The sequence below is a fragment of the Gadus chalcogrammus genome, chromosome 11 (assembly GCF_026213295.1).
Source record: "Gadus chalcogrammus isolate NIFS_2021 chromosome 11, NIFS_Gcha_1.0, whole genome shotgun sequence".
Lineage (NCBI taxonomy): Eukaryota > Metazoa > Chordata > Actinopteri > Gadiformes > Gadidae > Gadus > Gadus chalcogrammus.
Window position 1 is genome coordinate 17512013 of NC_079422.1, and position 22250 is coordinate 17534262.

The 22250-nt window shown below is 44.0% G+C and overlaps 1 protein-coding gene across 1 annotated transcript in view; it reads left to right on the forward strand.

Annotated features, from left to right (window-relative positions):
- tmem65 (transmembrane protein 65) overlaps nt 1-21991 on the forward strand; it is a 35666-nt gene extending 13675 nt beyond the window's left edge. The window contains exons 3-8 of the mRNA XM_056602059.1: nt 4835-4879; nt 6130-6197; nt 8121-8175; nt 12508-12550; nt 17611-17716; nt 20312-21991. Of these exons, the coding sequence (XP_056458034.1) occupies nt 4835-4879; nt 6130-6197; nt 8121-8175; nt 12508-12550; nt 17611-17716; nt 20312-20488 (494 nt within the window). The 3' untranslated portion in view covers nt 20489-21991. The remainder of the gene's footprint in view (nt 1-4834; nt 4880-6129; nt 6198-8120; nt 8176-12507; nt 12551-17610; nt 17717-20311) is intronic.
- The last annotated feature ends 259 nt before the right edge of the window (nt 21992-22250 follow it).

Genomic DNA, 22250 nt, shown 5'->3' on the forward strand with positions numbered 1-22250 from the left:
CCAGGGACTCACCAGCATGTGTCCTGTGGCATGGTGCTGAGGAAGAGGTGAAGCAGAGATATTCTGGGCCAGGGTGATTTATGAACCACTAGGCCCTCTGTGGCGAGAAAGTAGGCCAGACTCTCTCATTCTAAAATTGATAAAGTTGGTGTGTCCACCACTAAGTGCTGGCACTGGCTGATGGAAATTAGCTAAATTAGTGGAACATATGAAAAATGTGTTGCCCTTTTTGGTGCTCGAATACAGATCTGTTTATCGAATTGTCACAAATTGCAATGTGGTTCTGTATCATTGTTGCCATCTCTTGATTTAAAAGTGTAGGTTTGTGGTTCAATTTAAGTCGGATTGCCATAATCATGTCACATAACGTCGTGACGAAACACTGATTTGCAGAGTGAGTACCAAGTGCCAATTCCCAAAAAAACAATGAGCAGCATTTAAATTCAGTGTAAGTGTGTGAAAACTGCTTTAAAAGTCGTGGATTTGGACATCAAACCTAAGGTTGTACGACTAGGAATGATCCCCAGACAACAAGATGTCTAAATCTCCTCTCGAGGGGATTAATTCATGTGTGACCCTGCGATTTAGAGTGTTTCTCTGGTTGGTGTAGTTTCCATAGCAACCAGATGGTATTGTGGTTTGTGATCACCAGTCTCCTTCTGTTTCCAAATGCTTTTCTGTCGCGCTGGCCTGGAGTCTATCTCCCCACTGACACTGAACACTGACCAAACACTGCTAGTCCAAGTGAAACAAACAATGAACTGTAAGCTCAGAGATCCTCTTTTTTGACGCTGTGCTTGGTTTCTTTTTCGAGAAAATATAAAAGAAAACCTCTAAGATTCTTTTCTCTTTGCTGAGAAAAATCATTTGGCTGTTCTGAAGTTAAACACTATACCCTACTGGTTCCCGCTTAGCTGGTAGCCATCACCCTTCAGTGCTGGAACCAGTTTGGAGAGAATGTGTGAGAGTGATTGTACTGGGGGACTTTATCTGCCATATTCACTCAGAAAATGTGAATATACGTCGATGGAGTCAGAATGGCTCTAAGGTTCAGAAGTGCCCCCCCATGGTGTCTGCTCTGACATTATCAAATATTAATATCACATTTTCCATCGCTTGCATTGTGTTTTTGCCTTGCACGCTTCATTGAGCGTCGTAGTCCCTTTATGCCATGGTCATAAGCAAGTGGCCCCAGGCTGTTCAGGACAAACAGTGGTTATATTTTAAAATATGTCTAAAGGTTATTCAAATGAATATAAGAGCGGAGCCACAAGCAGGGATAAGGTGTCTCGGCTTCTCTGTATAATAGACTTGTAATTTCTTTACTTTATTTAATTCAACTATCAACCGTCTCTCCGAAGGATGTAACTTGTAACGGTACTGAATTTGAAATCATTTCCAGAGCACTTGACGGCCAATCTGGCCGTTAATTACATAGAACCAACTGCCAGACTGAGCTATAGCAGACTGCAGTTCACTCAAAGGAATTCATATCTATTACAACACAATTTTAAACAAATCAAGAGAGACCATGTTGAAAGTACATAATGTTTTTGCAGTCTTAACCGCCTCCATGTGTACACAGAAGTGGATAAAACCCTCCTGCATACATCTTTTATGCATTTTATGGCGAAAACAGAAAAAGGCCCATAATGTGAAAACGGAACAACTTCTTGTTTCAGTCAAACTGCAAGGGTACCCTGCTTCTTAGACTCCCACCGGAGCTGTACTGGGGGACTAGAATGTCCCCCTGCTCACGTACCAAAGCATTCATGGACATTAATGCACTTTTAGTGTTTTGGAGAGACTAATTAGCCAACAAATGCTTCCCATTCACTGCAGATTCGACTCAATGTTTCAGCATTCTTGCTACACCTAATCTTTCAACTGGTCCCATCTACTAGGGGGCTGTAAAAAAAAAAAGTTAAAGTCTATAGAAAAGTCTTTGCAAAATAATAATGCTAAATCACAGAGGGCAACATGTAAACATCATCAGTTACAATAAACGTACTTTAAAAATGTCCCGCAAAGGTCAAGCCTTTACTCAAGAAATATCAAAACACTGTGTGGTGTGTGTTGTTTATGTGCTATGCAGCCTGTTTGTGTGTGCACAGCAGTCAGCAGTATTTCACTGTGTCCTCTGCGGACCGGGGCAGTCTTCCATAGAGGTTCGACATTCACTCAGCCGTGTAATGACGACCTTATCCGCGTTAATACGACGGCGGTCACGCCACCACTCATGCAGATGACACAGCGTTGCTCCCCTTCCCTGTGGTGTAATAATATCCCAGCAGGGTTATATATTATATCATGAAGTATCAGGATTTTATTCGCATTTAGTAATTTGCGTAATTTGCGTGCAGCGCAAACCATATAGAGATACAGTACAACAAAAATATACACAGATTCATGTCATCGACTGTATTAAACCGATTCATGCTGAGCCACCATCTGTAATCCTCAGTCTAGGGGTCACTTTAGTCCACCTCTTCCAGCAAACTGCTGGAATCTGAGGACGAAAGTCTTACAAAACTTTATAACCTTAACTTTGGTTAAAAGTTCTGAAAAAAAAAGATAAATCGGGTACCGGCTCAATTCTGCCTTCCGCCTCTAGCACTTAATCTCAGTGGAAGGCCGTCAGAGCCTGGGGTTAAGTGTGAGAGCCAGGGTACTCCAGGGAGTGTCCATCCCCTACTTCACTTCATCAAGGGCTAGTAGCCGTGATTCAATCGACTCCTCCCCACTCCATAGATCACTCTCCCCTTAACTCTGACAGTGTTCCTTCTACTCTGTATCCCCTCCCGAACTTCACCGGACCAGCCACCCGAGACTTCTCCTCAAATTGAATCCCTGCGTCCTGTAAAGGTTAATGGAGATACATGTGTTGTGTGACTGTGTCCTCATCCCCCCCCCCCCCCGTCGTTCGTCTTCGTGTCCGCTCACATCACGAAGGAGCCCTCAACGCTGACCTTTACAAATCAGTCCGTTGCGTGTCCACGGTGATGATTGATGATGTGTTTTCATCAGAAAATAAGTTGATCCCCCCCCACGTTATGACGTCAGCGATATGAGGCTTGGTTCTACTACTTCAGACCAATACGACTGCCCAGTTTAGGAGCTACCCCCGAGGGATGGGTAAAGCTAATAAGCTTGAAAATGTGATATATCCCCCCCCCCCCCCCCCCGGCACATCAATATCTGTACAATTGTAGCTCAGCTGCAATCCCGAGGTGGAATACACTCATGGATTTGGGAAAAAGGGGTTTTAGGCTTTTGCTACGCGCTTTTATTTCTCGATTTTTCAAGTGACCATATATGGTCATATTTATATTTTTGAGATTCTGCTCTGTCAGTAGCTCTAGGTGAATTTAGTGATATTGTTCTGTGGCTAGATACTGCAGGCGCGACAACCTTTCAGTCATCCACTCTCTCTTTCCCTCGTTCTCTCTCACACGCTTTCTTGGTACCCGTTCAGTCTACTTAATGCTTAGTTCTCGAACGCTTGCATCCATACAAACTCACAAGTCGATACACACTTGAGATGTGATAATACACTGACCCATCCTTAAACACTTAAACATTCAAAGACACGTACATGTTGTCGATACAATACTTAAGGTGTCCTTTCGCACTTATGCGTTCATACACACTTGGAAGTGTGTATGAACAGCCGCGTAAGCGCGTAAGGACGTCTTAAGCATGTATCGACGACCTGCAAGTGTCTTACACACAAACGCGCCCATACACACTCACACTGACGCTGCTTTTTGATCCTTTGATGTTGATTCTCCCTTACACTGTGAAGCTGAACTCTCAGACCGTTGGATAGGTCAGTAGGGAGGGAAGGCTAGGTTTATACGGGCATGATACAGGCTTCTTCTTTGGGCTGTTTGGGGAACAAGGATGGAGGGAAAAGGGCTCAAACCTTGATCCTCTCTCTCTCTCTCTCTCTCTCTCTCTCTCTCTCTCTCTCTCTCTCTCTCTCTCTCTCTCTCTCTCGCTCTCTCGCTCTCTCGCTCTCTCGCTCTCTCGCTCTCTCGCTCTCTCTTGCTCTTTATCTCTCTCTCTTATCTCTTTCCTTAGCTTTATACCTCTCTCGCTTTCAAGTAGACCCCTGAGTCTTCGGCTTTGCCATTTCAGGACTGGGTCGTTAAAAGTGACATTTAAATTGACTTTCCTCCCAACCCCCCGCTGACACACAGACACCTAAACAGAACAGGTGACGCCAAGGTTTTTAATGGATCCTCTCTCTCTCTGCCTCTCCCCCCTCCCTCCCTCCCTCTCTTCCTCTCTTCCTCACTCCCTCTATCCCCCCTCTCTCTCTCTCTCTCTCTCTCTCTCTCTCTCTCCTCTCTCTCTCTCTCTCTCTCTCTCTCTCTCTTCCTCTCTCCATATCTCTCTCTTCCTCTCTCTCCCTCCCTCTACCTCTCTCCCTCTCTCTCTCCCTCTCTCTCTCTCCCTCTCTCCCTCTCCTCTCTCTCTCCCCTTTCTCTTCCTCTCTTCCTCACCCTCTCTCCCTCTCTCTCCCTCTCACTCTCTCCCCTCCTCTCCCACCCACCCCCCTCTCTCTCTCTCTCTCTCTCTACCCCCCCCCCCTCTCTCTCCCTCTTCTCTCTCTCTCTCTCTCTCTCTCTCTCCCCCCCCCCCCACCCCCACCCCCCCCCCCCCCCCCCCCCCCACCCCCCCCCCCCCCCCCCCCCCCCCCCCCCCCCCCCCCCCCCCCCCCCCCCCCCCCCCCCCCCCCCCCCCCCCCCCCCCCCCCCCCCCCCCCCCCCCCCCCCCCCCCCCCCCCCCCCCCCCTCTCTCTCTCTCGCGCTCTCTCTCCATTTTTCAGGACAGCTGGAGGTAGCGCCACCAACCCGGGCCCAGTTGAGATACGGTAAGAGACAGATGTTGTTGACACCTGTTCTGGTGAAGACGATTAGTTGTGTGTGATGGCTCCTGCTATGCTGCTTGTTTGTGTGTATGCTCACCCCCCAACCTTTTCAGGAGCTCTGCAGTGTTGGTTGTCATTTGTGGTTTTATGTATTATTTAGTGTTGAAACTACATGTTAAATAGTAGAGTTACAAAAAGTGTAAATAATGTTAGGAAATGTTTGCGTTCATCTTAATATTGGCTTTTCTTTGAGGATAGGCAACAGCATCCTTCACATTGAACACATCCTGATCTTTCATATAATCAAGCCATTGTTGCCTCTGTAAACTCCATTAAAATAACTATTGCTAAAGTTTTTGTTCCTGTTTTTGTTTTTACTTATTTCATGTTTCAACTTGAGGTTCCCTTACCTTTTGCCAAGGCTCATATATTATTTCTTGGTGTAGCCAAGCTGTCCACTTGATTCATTAAATTTAACTTGGTTTACTTTCGCAAATTGATTGGCCCCCAGTATTAACTGGCACCTTTTTTTTCAGGCTTCTACAAGCTTGAATGATCTTGGTGTCTGTAATGATATTTTAATGCCTTCCACCAGTTGTAAGCAACACCGTCACAAATTATTCATTGTGAGTGATGAACAACTGAAGCACAACTTTATGAGTTGCAGTGCATAAGCTGCTTGTGTTGTTATCGGCATCAACAATCCAATCACAAGCACACACACACACTTCTGACATGAAGACATCTCTTTGTGATGTGTGATTAACTTTTGAGATGATTAGATCACTTTCCCAAAAGTTTACAATACCCTTTGTTTGTTTTCAGACTTTTCAGTTATCTCTCCTTCACACAGACACCTCTAATTCAGTTTTCCAGAGAGAGTGAGAGAGAGAGAAAGAGAGAGAGAGAGAGAGAGAGAGAGAGAGAGAGAGAGAGAGAGAGAGAGAGAGAGAGAGAGAGAGAGAATCACCTACTGATGACCTCATCCTGTTAACTTTCCTGAACAGGAACTTCTCTAGAGACTAAATTAATCAAGTTCTCCCAGAGACATTTTCCGTTCAACCGACACAAGGGCAACGTCCCTCCTATGTTGCCATGGTTACCATCACCAAAAATCCCCAATATGTTTACCTGCTGTGACTTCTACTCCTGTACTGTTTTGACATTCAATACAGCTTTTATGCATATTCATAACTATATATTGCAATGCTATTTCTAAATGGATTTCAATGTGCTTGACCTTTTTATTCCAGTTCTGCTGCACAATGCAATCCCCTTCGTGGGCTTTGGATTCCTGGACAATGCCATCATGATTGTGGCTGTAAGTATCTCAACTCCTGATGTGCTCTCAGCCCCCGTCCCCCGTCCCCCGTCCCCCGTCCCCCGTCCCCCGTCCCATTCAGCTCAGTACCTCGGTGTTCACCGGCAACTCAAAAGCGTGACACAGGAAGCTCGGAGCCATTTAGAGAACAAAAAGACTGGCGTCTTTTGTCTTCTTCCCTCTGCTCATTTAGTTTTATCTCTTGCCCCCCGTGCCTCTCATTATGTCGGCACGCCCACCGCCTTCTACATCTGCACACAGAGCTGTCTCTTTATTTCTCTCAGTGAACCTCTCGTTAGGATTACTCAGCCCTTCTGTCTCCATTAGGCTCCTTGTGTATTTTCCTTCTGAGACCCCAATAAACCCCATTGTCTGCTGAGCTCCGCCGAAACACAAATCAACCTCACTGACAAACAATCCCCACATAGCTGTTTGTCAAATCACGTTTCATGTACCCCGGGTGGGAACCTAATTAGCATAACATATCAGCAAGCATTGGGCAATTAATCTGGCATATTAATCAGTTTATAACGACGCGATACACACTTGTTGCGACGAAGCAGATGAGTAGGCCGAGAACAGTACGGATTAAACACACACACACACACACAGACACACACATACACATACACACAAACAAATACACATACACACACCTAGTTATTTATCTATAATGTTTGATCAACCACTTATGAAGGTGTTTGGGCTCAGTGGACACAGAAGCAGTAGCAGTAACCATGACAATTAGAACGATCCTGGCTGTGTTCGAACTGGTCAGTCAGTATAGGGGGAATGTGGACACTAATCTTGTGCCGTAAATCTATCGGTGTGACGTGTATTGGCAACATACACAAGCTTATCGATTGGATTATGGTTTAGCCCCGGAGGTAGAGCGCGTTGGCTTGTAACCGGAAGGTTGCTAGTCCAATCTCCGGCTTCTCCCAGCTGAGTGCTGAGGTGTCCCTGAGCAAGACACCTCACCCTAATTGTTCCCGAAGAGCTGGTTGTGGCCTTCCATGGTTCACTCCGCTATCGGTATATGAAGCGTTGTAAGTCTGTAACTGGATTAAAGCGTCTGCTCAATGTAAAATGTCACCCTGGGATGTTTCCTTTGCATAAAGAACCTGTAAGTACCAGACCCTCTCTATTGGATGACAATGAATGAACAGCTATGCACCTTGGGATTTAGCTTCGCAAATAAAAATACAATCATTTTTCATGCGCAGGTAATGTGCACTTTAGAGCTAGAATTGTGGTCTCACATTTTTGAAGCCACTTCCAATTGAATTTCATCCTAAGTAGAACTGAATGGGGCGCAGGTGGGCCCATTGGAGAAGGGCCCCCGGTACCACAGCAGAACTGAGGCAGAACCTAGTTAACGCATGATTTCCAGATTGTGGGTACGAGTCTGTCTGCTCAGAGCACTTAGGGAGACCTGTTGTGATGCCAAGTGCACATCGGAACGGAATAGGAAGCCTAACGATGCCAGATGTTGATTGCAGTCTCTTATTTTGAATGCCGTTGTCTTCTTGGTGCCCAGACATAGTAAGGGGTGATCCCGGTGTGACACCGTTGAAGAATGTAGCAGTAAAACAAACAGAATCCATTTTAATGAAACAATTTATTTAGATATCACAGAATGAACCGCATTTCAATGAAGCCAATGTGATCTCAATAAGTCTGTATGTGTGTGTGTGCGTGTGTGTGTGTGTGTGCGTGCGTGCGTGCGTGCGTGCGTGCGTGCGTGCGTGCGTGCGTGCGTGCGTGCGTGCGTGGGTGTGTGTGCCTGTTAGTGTATGTGTGTGTGTGTGTGTGTGTGTGTGTGTGTGTGTGTGTGTGTGTGTGTGTGTGAGTGTGTGTGTGTGTGTGTAAGAGAGAATGTTTGCGTGTCAAATTGACTGTCCCTTTGTTGTATTTCCCCAGGGCACTCAGATTGAGCTGTCTATTGGAGTGATCCTTGGCATTTCAACTATGGCAGGTAAGATAACCGCATGCATAATACCCTATTACATTATATTAATAATGTTATTGTCAATGAAGCCTTCTTAAGGGTACGCAGTGGCATTCAACTGCAGTACACCCTTGGGCGTTTGGCGTGAAGTGAGTTTAAGTGGTGAAAGAGTGGTCTATAGTCTTTTTTTAATACCAATATCTGCAGGAATTTTTTTAGGCCCAGTGGACAATTTGTTTGTGGAAAAGAAGTAGACAACTGTAATCACACACACTATCTCATAGAGTTATCTTATTGGTTTCTTTCATTGCGGTGGAGAAGTATAGAATTCAGAGTAAGTGGATTATTGACTCCATTCTTTAGCGATAGCTTACAGCCAGTCAGTCACACAGAAATGATGTGCTCTGGGGCACAAACACCAACACATTTAACATCAGGGTTTTTTCGGAGCTGTGACTCCCACCACCACTGATTGAATACGCCATTGAACCGAGAGGGCAATCATTTAAGACTTCAATTCCCGATCTGCAACCCTTTACATTTTGTGTTCTGCATTCCTACTCTCCAGCGGTAGAGCTGGCCTACAGAGGGGGATGGGTTTAAAGATGAGCCTTTGAATGTCATGGTTGTGAAAGGTCCTAGGTTAACAATAAGGCAGGTATGGAGGATTATTGCAAGTGGAGGCTTATGGCCAGGGTTCAATAACGGAGGAGAGCCGACGTATTTGGACTGAGCGCTCAGTTATTGGATCCGACAGACGAGTGGTGGTAGAAAACGTTGGGTAAAAACCATTGAAGATTTTCAGTGGGTTCTTGCTCGGAACCTTTAAGTCTTTAAATCTCTCCTGGTTCCTCCAGATCAGCTGCATGGATTTACAATTTATTTTCATCTCCATCTCATGCATACATTAGTTTGCTCGTGGCTTGAGGTTATGGAATGTCATCCCCTATGGTTTATGGGATTTAATATATCCAATCCCTGTATTGCTAGTTATAAAATCGAAAGGTGGGGAAATCCGGATTCACATCATCTAAGTCTGTTTAGGAGGTTTTTGTCCATTTGTCTTGCCGAATGACCAAAACCATGAAGCCAGAACACACGTAGGGAAAACTATCTGCTGAAGGTTGGCTTTTTCAGCAGAAAATAAGTACAACCGAACTGTGTAATCATTCAGTCACACAGTCCCGCAGCGATGGACGGTCTTAACCAGCAGCCATATACCGAAATATAGCAACTGCACTGATGTTCGTTTGAATAGCGGGCCTTTAGGCCATCGAGGGAGGACTAATCTACAGCGTATTGCCTCATCAGGGAGTTAACGAAGGGGGAGAGAAGATCAGAGAACAATCCTGACTGGCCTCAAGGTTAATATGTTGGCATTGAGTAGAGAGTTGTTAGGGGACATTTCAGGAAATGATGGCCTTTATATTTTCTTCACTACCTTTCATAAATAAAGCCAGTGATGGGAGATATACGGTCGGATGGTCGAGGAGATGAACAATGAATGGGTGATGGAAAACAAAATGAGCAGAGTGAGGCATGAAGGGGAAATCTCTTCCTTTGAAAACATTCAACGGCAATTGGGTTCTGTGCCTCCCGCAGGTCACACACGCACGCAAACGCACACACACACGCACACACACAGAGACATACATACACAAACAAAAACATACACAACCACACACAGACCCACTCCCCTGGTTTGACCTGATCATGTCCTCACAGCCTATGGTGCAAAGATAACAGGCACACACACACACACACACAGACCCACACACGCACACACACACGCACACACACACACACACACACACACACACACACACACACACACACACACACACACACACACACACACACACACACACACACACACACACACACACACACACACACACACACACACACAAGCACACACACACACACACACACAGACCCTCTCGCCTGGTTTGACCCAATCATGTCCTCACCGCCTCATTGTTCGATCAAATTACAAAATGCATTTGGTGCATAGATAATGTGCTGTTACTAAAGCTCATTTACTCTTATTATATTAAGTTGATTTTGTGTTTCAATCTAGAACCAGGGTGACAAGGGATCCAATGTGTTTGCATAACCCTTTACATATTGTCCCTGGCAGCTCTCGGTTATAATGAGCAATAGAAATGCACCACCATTTTTTAAGACAGACTGTTATTTATAGTATTATGAATTTATTTTTTACTGGGCAGCAACTAACACAATCCAATCCATCCGGTCGACAAACAACTCTTAAGTGTTTGTGTTATCTGCCCGGTTTAGTTATTTGTGGCTGAGGTTTTTCTCACATAAACGCCAACCTTCCTCCAACCCTGTGTTGTTTAACAGGAAAGGCAGGAGAAGGATGGAGGTAGCTCTGTCTCCATCTTGTTCTCTCCCTTGCCCTCACCGTTTGATTAGTGCGAGTGATGGAGTCATCTAACCACGTTAAATGTCCCACCGTTCACTCTGGCAAACTGTCATGAGACACTCCCATTACTCCTCAAAGTGTGTTTGTGTTTGTGTGTCAGTGTTTTGCTCGGCTAGCTGTAGGTTTGTATTGAATCAGACACGCCGCTGAGTCAAAGCCCTCAAGCTTCAAGCCCTGGCCGGCTGGAAAGGTGATTACTAGTGCGAAAACACAGTGAAGTCACAAAGCTCTCCGGCTATAGGTTATCGGTCCAATAGATCTCGCCCACTCACTACCGGATGATGTAGTGATGTATTGATTGTGGTTGTGCCTTTCGGTTATGTGTTTTTCTTTTCTTAACTATTCACAGCGTACATGATGGATGTTTTTTAATCTAAAATGCACACTTCTATCCGATTTTACACTTTCATTTCAGAATCGAAGTCTTTATTTTTCAGCTTTTATCAGCAGCCAGTAAGTGTTTAGCTCCACTGATACCCGACAAAGATTAAATGTTTTTTCTTGAAATCACAAACCAAGTAACAGCAGCTGCCGGGAGATTCAAGAGTCCACGACGGGGAAAAGAAACAGGACTACCTGGGTCAGACAACGAGACAGAGACAGACAGACCACGAGACAGAGACAGACAGACAGACAGAGAGAGGACTGCATCTGCTGCTAGAACTCATCTGCATTCCAATTAGTACATTTCATTGGGTGTGGGTGTTGTGTGTGTTTAGGAGAGAGAAGGATATGAGCCAAGAGATACCGCCCGGTGTGTCTTTGCTCTCATTTTATTCTTTGAATTATTCACTCTAATTCCCAGAGGTAGGATGTCGTTTTAACTAAGCCTTCGGGGGCGTAGATAAAGAAGATGCACCTGTTCGCTAACGATTCTACACCAGTCAAAAAGTATTCAGACACTCGGTACTCCGAGTAGGTATTTATTCCACGTTTTTATTCCTCCCTTCCCTCTGTGTCTCTTTCCAATGACTTCACACACGGCCTGGTGGGCTGGAGGTTAGCTCCAGACCGCACAACCGAGCTAACCTCCTCCATTAGCTACCCCATGGCTGAAGGAGCTTTATTAGCATTGAAGCTATCCGTATCCCAGGAGGCCAATGCTAGATTCTACTCAAAGGGTCAGGTTAGAGGATCTGTACATCACTCTTTGACCACAGCATCTGTGCCACAGACTGTGCCACTTAGACTGCTTGGAGTTATGGATGCTTTCAGACATGCAGAGCTTTCCAGGAACACTTTGAGCTCTTGTTGATTGAGCCTACTGTCTTGGTAAGAAATTAACAGATAATTTGAAGGATGTTTTATGGGTTTTTCTTGAATTCTGATAATTTCAGACGTTCTCTCTCTCATATTTTATATATATTTATATAAGTTAAGTATATAGAGAACAAACCAAATTTAATCAGAGCGAGCTGGATTGTCTGGCAATGTAGACTTTAAGAGGGGGAAAAAAACAACTGATTGAATCTTACATATCTACATGCCTGGGTCTCGACTAATTATTTTATATTTTTCTAACCTTCAAAGCTATAGCCCATAGCTGTGAAGGTTAGAAACTGAGTCTAAAACTAGATTTCAAAGTGATAAACAATGACTTGTTTCCTGTCTGGATTCCCTCACAGCATACACAATTTAGTGAGCCGTTCATTAATCCTGTTTATTGTTCTCTCTCTCTCTCTTTCTCTCTCTCGCGCTCTCTCACTCTCTCCCTCTCTCTGGCTTTCTCCCTGTCTCTCTCTCTCTCTCTCTCTGGCTCTCTCTCTCTGTCTCTCTCTCTCTCTGTCTCTCTCTCTCTGTCTCTGTCTCTCTCTCTCTCTCTCTCTCTCTCTCTCTCTCTCTCTCTCTCTCTCTCTCTCTCTCTCTCTCTCTCTCTCTCTCTCTCTCTCTCTCTCTCTCTCTCTCTGTAGCCGCTGCCCTGGGTAACTTGGTGTCGGATCTTGCAGGACTGGGGTAAGACACGCACACACACTCTAACCACAGAGCTACCTTCAGACAGACAGCCCTACACCTAGACCTACAGGCCGACACAAACAGACCCATTCTGGGTCACCCTTGCGGTATAAATCCGAAGGGGCTTGTTGAGTGGCACTCAGGCTGGATGGAGGTCCATTAGGCCAGTCCTTCCCACGACCAGTACGTAGGAGTCTCTTCATCCACCGCAACTTGCTGGATGAATGTGGCTCCTCAGCTCAAGTTTGTGTTTGTGTGTGTGTGTGTGTCCGTGTGTGTGTGTGTGTGTGTGTGCGTGCGTGCGTGTGTGTGTCTGTCTGTCTGTCTGCGTTAGTGTGCAAGGCCAGAGGGAGTATCAAAGTCTCTCACCCACCACAATCAATTGATAAATTATTCATCATGCCAACCTCAAATTGAAAACGACAGCAATTTGTGTTTAAGGATAAGAATGGTCATAAATACTAAACAGTAAAACAAAAAGAGGGCCTGAAGGCCTGAAGTGGACCCACTACCCACTACTCATCGGTATGCAGGGCTGTGCCTCTTGATGATGACTGTGGATGGTGTGGGGCCGATCCATCATGTCAGACTGCAGATCCCCAGGTGAACCAGAGTCCTTGGAGGCTGGACTAGATTAGAGGAGCGCCAAGACGAGGAGACTCTAGCCATGAGAGCCACCTGGAGCTCCAGAGACCAGATTCCTCCCAGACCATAATTTGTTCAACTTCTGTGGTTTGCATAAATTTGACGATGCTCTGGCATTTAATTTAACTCATCTGTCCGTTTTTTTGTTTGTGTTTGATGGACTCTTAAAAAAATGTTTTACAAAAACACGACTTTTTAATATTTGTTTAATATAACTTACGTTTGAAAAATGTATTCTATAAAAACAATTGTTAAAAAACGATCTAGCGTACTGATGCAAACTTTTCTACATGAACTGAAGCATTTTGTGCGCGTAAATGCCGGGACGCTGGAAAACCCTCCGTCTCCACTCGACTCCCGCGTGAGCTTCAAGGTAAAAAACAAGCACTTGGGTGTGCCCGTTAATTAGTGGGCCACAGCTGTGACAAGCCGGAAAATGGACATCTCATGGCGCTGTTTCTAAATGTCATCGTTGTTCTGGTCGTCCCCCTCCCCATGCCCCTGACCACCCTGTAACCTCGAGAGACGTGCAGGTTGAGAAGATGGATGGATGACGCGGCGTCATGGCCTTTTATATTCTTAAGTCCGTCTCGTATGAAAGCATAATACACCACACTGCCCCCTGCTGGTTCGTCTGAGCAACTGTCTAACTAATGGATCCCTCCTCGTTGACGCTCTAGTTCACGATATTTAAGACACGCTCGTCGAAATGCTAATTTGCCAAAAATAGATGTGAAATAACGTTAGCTAAATAAAACCCTGAATAACTTTACGGTTAACCGGTCGCAGTGAATAATTAAGTCTGAAGCGTGCCTGCACACCCACCCACACTCAAACTAACTCTACACCGACGCATGTAATACAAGCACAGATCAAACACACGCAGCACAGGCCAAACAGACGCACAGTGACACAAAAACAACTACTGAAGAACGATACATTATGCATTCCTATGCGCAAGGCCGCCTTAATGCACGGGCTTGCCTGGGCTGAAGCCCCAGGGCCTACGCCGATCGGGGGGCCTATCATGAGCTGCAGTAAAAAAAAAAAATATATATATTTTTTATTTATATATTATACTGGCCCATGATAGGCCCCCAGATCGGCGAAGGCCCAAGAGAATGTGATTTTTTTGTCTGGGGCTTACAAAGATCAGAGGCCTATCATCAGCCAAGAAAAAAGAGGGCCAGTGGCCCCTTTACACCACAGCCACACTCCCCCCCCCCCCCCCCAACAACGGCAAAATGTCGGAAATAAGTTACACATCTTCATTGTAAGATCCCCTCTCAGGGGGCCTACGAAACTTCAGCCCCAGGGCCCAATGGCAGGTTAAGGCAGGCCTGCCTATGCGTTCCTTTATATCCTACTGAAAGTTTCGTTCATATGTATGCATATTTGGGCATTTTTGGACCTTGTGTTCCATGTAATTTCATCATGTTAACATATTGCATTGAAATAATGTCATGCAATATTCATTTTATTGAGACTAAACCAGTAGTAAACCTGGGGAACATTTTACATATATATACGTACATGGATAAAGGTGCACACACACACTACCTTCTACACCATGAAGTGATCATGCTGACCACTGATGCCAAACGGCAATAAATGAGTCCCAACCGTCTTCAATATCAAGCCTCAAACTGCAGCATTTTAAATCTGTACGATGCGTCAAGCAAAACCCACCCATGGACATCTAACTGCTCATAAGTTAGGAGATGGAATTTGAGTCAATACTTTTGTCTTCTCTCAGCTTCGGGTTTCTGAGATATTGGGCGAAATGTATCAAAGCCACGGTTGGGCCTCACACTGTGTTCTGCAAATTACGTGTGAGTTTGTGTGTGTGTGTGTGTGTGTGTCTCTTTTGTGATTGTGTGTGTGTGTGTGTGTGTGTGTGTGTGTGTGTGTGTGTGTGTGTGTGTGTGTGTGTGTGTGTGTGTGTGTGTGTGTGTGTGTGTGTGTGTGTGTGTGTATGCATGTGTGTGTGTGTGTGTGTGCATGCGCGTGTGTGTGTGTGTGTCAGAATGTGTTAGTGTGTGAGAGTGAGTTTATGAAAACAGTGTGTGTGTCCGTATCACACGCACACCTGTGTCTCTGTGTGTGTGTGTGTGTGTGTGTGTGTGTGTGTGTGTGTGTGTGTGCGCGTGTGTGTGTCTGATTCAGCATCATTGCAATGAGTGAGCCAGCAGCCTTCTCCATTGATGATAAAGTTTTATATCTGTGAGCCCGTCCTCACTCCCTCCCTCCGCTATACAACAATCAGAGTTAATATCCACACCCAGAGCCAACACAATATTTGAACATTGGTCCAACAATCCATTATGATCTCCCCCCAGTGGGCGGCTTGTATAGACACCAATCCGTGGGAAAGTAAGCAAGTATATTCGCCTGCAATTGCGTCCATTATAATATTTCATCTTTTAATGTGTGTGTCGGCTAGCCCGCTGTTTTTCCACCTTAACATTGCTCTACGTTATGCTGTGCCCAACACCGTTAACCATTGTCTGTGTGAGGGTGCTCAAGTACTAACACTCCAGTATACCTAATTACAGCCCGTGAAATAATAATGATGACGGCCTTCCTTTTAATCATGAGGAAATGATCAATAGCATGTGTGTGCTTACCGCCAAACACTATCTTGTTGGTTAGGAATTGTGGTATGTTTGTGATGTCCTGGCTTGGATTATTGTTGTTATGTTGTTGTGGTGGGGTTGTGTTGAGGTTCTGTGATTGAGGTATGGTAGTGCTGTGATTGTAGTGTCGTTGCGGTATGGTTAGTGGTTGTGCTATAGTTGTGTGATTGAGGTATGGTAGTGGTGTGATTGTAGTGTCGTTGCGGTATGGTTAGTGGTTGTGCTATAGTTGTGTGATTGAGGTATGGTAGTGGTGTGGTTGTGGTGGGGTTATGGACTGGTGTGTGATTGCGGTATGGTAGTGTTGTTGATGTGTGGTTGCGGAATGGTTTGTGGTTGTGTGGTAGAGGTATGGTACTGGTATGGTTGTTGTATGATTGAGGACTGTGTGTACTGTATGGTAATGCAGTATAGTAACGATGCGGTTGTGGGTAGAGATCTAATAAAGATATCGTCCCCTCCACCTTGGGCGCTAAGCCAGACATTAATGACACACCCCAGTGGCTCTGTAGGGGGGAGAGACCCCTCCTAGTACTCCTCAGAGGTCCAGCTGACTCAACACTGAACACCCAGTAATAACGCAGACATATACCCTATCGGTTCCTGACAGACGTATCGGAGATGGTTTCTTGGAACCTAATTACATTTCCGTTCAGCACACTCATCTGTTTAAATGCGTGAGGTTTGTGTTTATCCGTGCAGACGAGCCACACGGCCTAAATACTACTCAGACAGTGCAAGCTGATCTACGATTGTTTTCTCTACTCGTTGTCTAATGCTGGATTTTTTTATAACCTCTATGCACACACGTCTGTATAAAGTAACAGCAAAAGTCTACAATAACACCCTTGATGGACGTTCCTCCACCCCTTTTGATGCGTGCATGCAAATCCCGCTGTATCCGTCTCAGATGCTGGGGGGGTTGGGGGGGACGGGAGACGGCATCTATTCTCCAATATCAATATTCATGAGGGCGCCTGGGTGTTGGGTTGTCAGTGAGGCCCCTGATTGTTAACTCGGGGGGCCTTGTTGTGCCGCGGGGAAGGACGTCACGCTGTTCAGAACGTCGGCATTTAAAATGTCAGCCCCACAGGCACGGGCCACAAGTGGACCAGCTGTTGGTGCCGGCGTCTCCGTTCCGATTGCTGCTTTTAGTTTGCGGCGCTCTGAAATGTAATTATGTGTGTGTGTGTGTGTGCGTGTGCGTGTGTGTGTGTGTGTATGTATGTGTTCATTTGAGGGATTGTGCCTGCTTCACAAATGACAATTTGAGTATATTTTGTGTTTCTGCGTTAGGCATTCAGCCAGAGAAGCACTCGTGTTATTATTATAATGGTTCATTATATTCTATTACTGTAAATGTCAGCCATTTTACGACATTATGCTGTAGTCTATCGCAAACCTCACATTTTTAAAATACAGATTGTTTGTATCTATTGAGTTTATCCACAGTTTGACTGATGTGTGTATGCTTAAGGTTTAATATTATGTGTTTGTCGTAGAGGCACTTTAATACCTAAACATCAGCCAGTTAGAGAAACACTCATATTATTTTTATAGTACATTATATTCTATTACTGTAAATATCATCCGTTTTATTAAATTGTTTGTATCTATTGAGTCTATCCACAGTATGATTGATGTGTACGCTCAAGGTTCTTCTTCTTCGCCTTCGGTGTGGAGAAGTGACGGTTTTGGCGTGTTATATCTCAGCACACATTCCCTCATTAGTCACTCTCCCACTCCCTCCCCTCCTGTGTGTGTCTCTTGTCTCCCTAGCCTGGCAGGCTACGTTGAGGTGCTGGCCTGTCGGCTGGGCATGCAGATCCCAGACCTCAACCCCAAGCAGGCAGACATGTGGCAGACGAGAGTCAGCTCTCACGCAGTGAGTCTTTGAGCTCTGAGCTCCTGCTCTTTTCGGTTTTCCCTCTCAAGTCGAGTGCTTGTTTGATGTTGTTGATTTTCTGGTACGTTTCTAGGTTGTTGTCGTTTTCTTCTCATGATATCGATTTTTTTTATACTTTTCTTTTTTCCTCAATGTCATTCCCCAAGGTTTATTCGGCTTATTCGAATCATTATAAAATGAAGTCTATCAGTGAATATGAGTTCAAAATCTATTTATAAAGTAATGAATCATTTAATTGATCAAATGTAGGGCATAATAAAATACAAAAATGGTGAATAAAATAGCTCGCAGAGTTCAAAGTATAAAGAGGAACAAATGGAAAACAATATGTGAGAGAATAGATTAATGTTGCAGGATGGGGTTCAGAAGGGGGGTGCAGTGACAGACATGAGTGTCACAGAGTCCCCTTAAAATAACCCCCCCTCCTAACTAAAGTTGATAAACATCTGGGGCAGCTCCAACCGCATTGTTGGTGCAGGCTCCTTCTGATTGGCTCAGTTCCATGTGAGGTCACTAGCCACTGCGTTTAATGTCTCCTGGGTGCATTTAAATCAATAAAAATGGAAACAGCAAGTTTCACTGAGAAAATACAAGATTCACTCACAAAACAGCACAAATCAATGAAATGTTTTCTTACAAATAAACACAAAGAGTATAATTCATACAACTAAAAACCTATATTTTTTGGGGAAAACACTCAAATTCAACTCATGGTATTCTCCGTTAAATGAGAACCATCTGATGTCCTTTCAAGCAGCATTTGCCTTTCAAGTTTCACGTTTTCAGTCATAAGAACAATCACAACAGTGGAAGTCATTAAAGGTCCTGAAATGCTTGTATTGCATTGCAAGCAGCACGTACTAGGATCAAACGGCAGTGGGTTCTGATATTTTACAGCAACTGAAACTAATGTGAAGAGTATATTAAACGAGTGCAACGCATTTTAAACATCAAAATAAGTCACAGCATTTTGGACAGAATCAGGGCAGCCACATAACAGTGCCCTTGTAACCAGGTGTTCATTATGCCAGAAAAGGAGAGCTTACATTTCTTACATGGTGTGACTTTGCTAGTGCTACAGTGTACACTGTCATTCAGCTGGTTTAATTAGGATCTGCAACATGATATGAATGTACAACTGTTCCTATACATGCAGTTCTGGATTGTAATTGAAGTTAATATTAACTCATGGCTGTGTTCTTGTAAAAGTATACTTCATGAATCATTTTGAAAAGCTGCCAGTAGATAACTAATAGAAAAAAAAAAAAAGCTCTTAACGTGTCAATTAATAGATGTCATCTGTTTAAGTTTAATCTCTTAAACATATGATTGAAAAAGACAAACTATATGAAACACACTATATCACACACACTATAATAATGTATTATTATTATTATTATTATTATTATTATATCGATAGTCACATTAGATATGCAGCCAATGCACCAATGCCTTGTTCTCTTTAGCACACTTAATTTCAAACTTTAGATGGCAGCCAACTCCAGAAAAGCCCAGGTGTGCAGAAACCCATCAAGCGCAGCTTGTACCTTTGCCAAGGTTCCCCGTCCTAACGCAGGGCCACTGTGAAGGAACCCTTTAAAGGCAGCTTGTATCTGTCCTACCGTCCTAACTCAGGGCCACTGTGAAGGAACCCTTTAAAGGCAGCTTGTATCTGTCCTACCGTCCTAACAAGATCAACCTGAAACACTCTTTTGTGCATCAATCAATCCACATGCTCAACACTGAATCAACCTCTAGATCAGGGGTCGGCGACCCTAGGCACGAGTGCCACCCCTGGCACGTGGCAGCATAATAAATAACAAAAAAAAGATTTTTTTAATTGTATTTTATTATTATTATTAAAAAAATTCACCGCACAATACGGCAGCATAATTATTACTACAGATTTTTCTTGCACTTTATTCTGTTTTGGGCATTTCCTCCCAGTGCAAATATGATTAAATTGAAATGGGATCAATTGAGAAGAAAATATTTAAAATATTGTTGCAAGTGGCCTGTATGCATCGCCTTCACATTGGTTTGCAAAGCTGTACATGTCTTAAAGATATTGATGTGGATGGTTCCAATATTCTCATCTATTCTTGTTTTTTACATTACTCACAGTGCAAATATGTTTTTGAATGACTTTCTGAAAGTGGTGTTTTAAGATGGGACATGTGTAATTATAATTTGTAAGCCCATGTAGCAAATATAACAACAAAAAAAACATTTAAAATGTGGATGCATGATTGTGGACTATATGGAAATAAAACAATTCCAGATCTTCTGGAAATGTTTTTGGTCATAAATCTTAATATTCTTAATATTTAATATATTGTTGCTTAAGGCACACTCATTAACGAGAAAATGTCAAACTGGCACTGCATGTTGAAAAGGTTGCTGACCCCTGCTCTAGATCAAGGAGAAGGTGAAGGGACTTTTATGTTTATGTGTTTGTGTTTTTCTGTTTTCTGTTTGTGGTGTGTGACATGAAAAATGTCAGACCTGTCTGACAAATAAAGTATCTTATCTTATCTTATCTAACGTGGTGTGAACCCCTCTCCACCTGTTCAGGGTAAGGGCATCGGCGTGGGCATCGGCTGCATCCTGGGCATGTTCCCCCTCCTCTTCTTCAAGGACGACGAGAAGAAGAAGAAGAAGAAGGAGGAGGAGGCAGCAGCGAGGGAGGAGGCAGCGAAGGCGGGCATCGCGGAGACACAAACCCTGGTTCTCGCAGAAGTCGGCAAATAATGAGGTTTCGTGCCTGCACAAGAGACGTATTACTATTTCATTTTTATTTTTTCATTTTGTCATTATACGGTCATTTTTGTCTGGGATCGATGGATCCTGCCCGGAGATGGATTGCTGGAAAAAAAACAACATATAATCGGAGATATTGACGGAGATATTCCATGAGAGAGGTTTGATTCTTGGTTAAGAGATTTGTAATACGAGTGGGACTCAAGCATGGCGTCACCCTTCCCTCTCGGACTGATGGCTCCCCGGACAACTGCTGCTACTCTGCGGCAGGTGGACTTTTACCGCGGGCTCTGACCTTCATCGCCTGGGGGTTGTGGAGTTATCCTGATCATCATCATCATCATCATCATAAAAAAAGAACAAACGTATCTCCTCCCGTCTCTACTGCCTAGAGACCTCTGAATCCATTCCACACATGGAGTTAGCTCATAGTCACCGGTGGCTTTTCAAACTTTTTTTTTATTGAGGGATAGAATCCTTAAACATGTACAGCCACATATATCCATTTTGAAAAGTGTTAAGCAAGATCTTATATGAAGCCCGGCGGAAGGAAAAAAAAAAAGGGCTGATATAATTCTCAAAAAAAAAAGATATTAATTTTCAAAGATGTATTGACTGAACAAAGACTATTATTTTGAGACTGTACATCCTGACACCAGAGTTACCTGGACAAAAGCACAGCATGACAACACATTGTGACATGGGTCCATAGACCATGGTGTGTGACTCTTTTATTCATCTCTCTACACACCGTTGTTACCTCTTCTGCACCTTGTGAACCTCAACTCACTGAAAGAGAGGACTCGGAAGCAGGTAGTATTTATTTTGCATATCGATACTATGCACCCATCTTTGTAATAACTTAAAAAACAGTACAACGACATACCAAGCATGTCTGCTTCCTTTACAACGTCTTGAACAGGACCAAACATTGCTGCCCCATTTGAAGAGTGATAACTAAACTAATGTCTGCTTGGATGATTCCTGATCAAACTTGATCAAACAAAGGCTTTTATGCATTTATTTATTCTATTCAGTGATTTTGATGTGTTTGTCATTTGGCCATACTGTGTTATACTTTTTTAAACATGATATTTGATCTTAAATGACATGAAGTGAATGATGTGCATGACTGGCACTGTTATACAATACAGCCTCCCTTGCATACGCAATCAAACATTCAGAGGTATGGAAGAATAAAAATAGGTTTTGAAAGTGATGGAAAAGAAAAACCGAAGGGGGGACAACTTAAGAGTATGAATTGTTGCCAAGCAATAAAGAGTGTGGGAGCAGCAGGTGTTTGAAGACATGAGGGATTAACACTACTGGAGCCTGCTCCCTCTGACATTTATTAAGAAGTGCTTGTATGGCCGCGCTCCAAATTCCCATGCTTCTCTTCAGGAGGCTGAACAGGAGGGTGTAGTTTGCTTCTAAAATGGCAGGTTAAAATGGTGGCACTAATACGACAGTACTTTATGAGCACAATCGTGTTTACCGTTTTTTTTTGGGGATATCCTGGCTTACTGGATAAGGTAATAAACTGGAAAGGATAAACACGGGGGTCATGTTGGAAGTACAGCTCTGTTGACTGCACAGCGCTTCATAAACAACGATGCGCTCAAAACAACTCGTTCATTTTCCAAATGTTTTATTTATTATGTTGATTGGCATCATGGGGTTCGACTGCAGAACAATACAACCTAGAACTCAGAGGGGGTCATTGCGTAGAGATAGGCTGTACATCAGTCCAAAA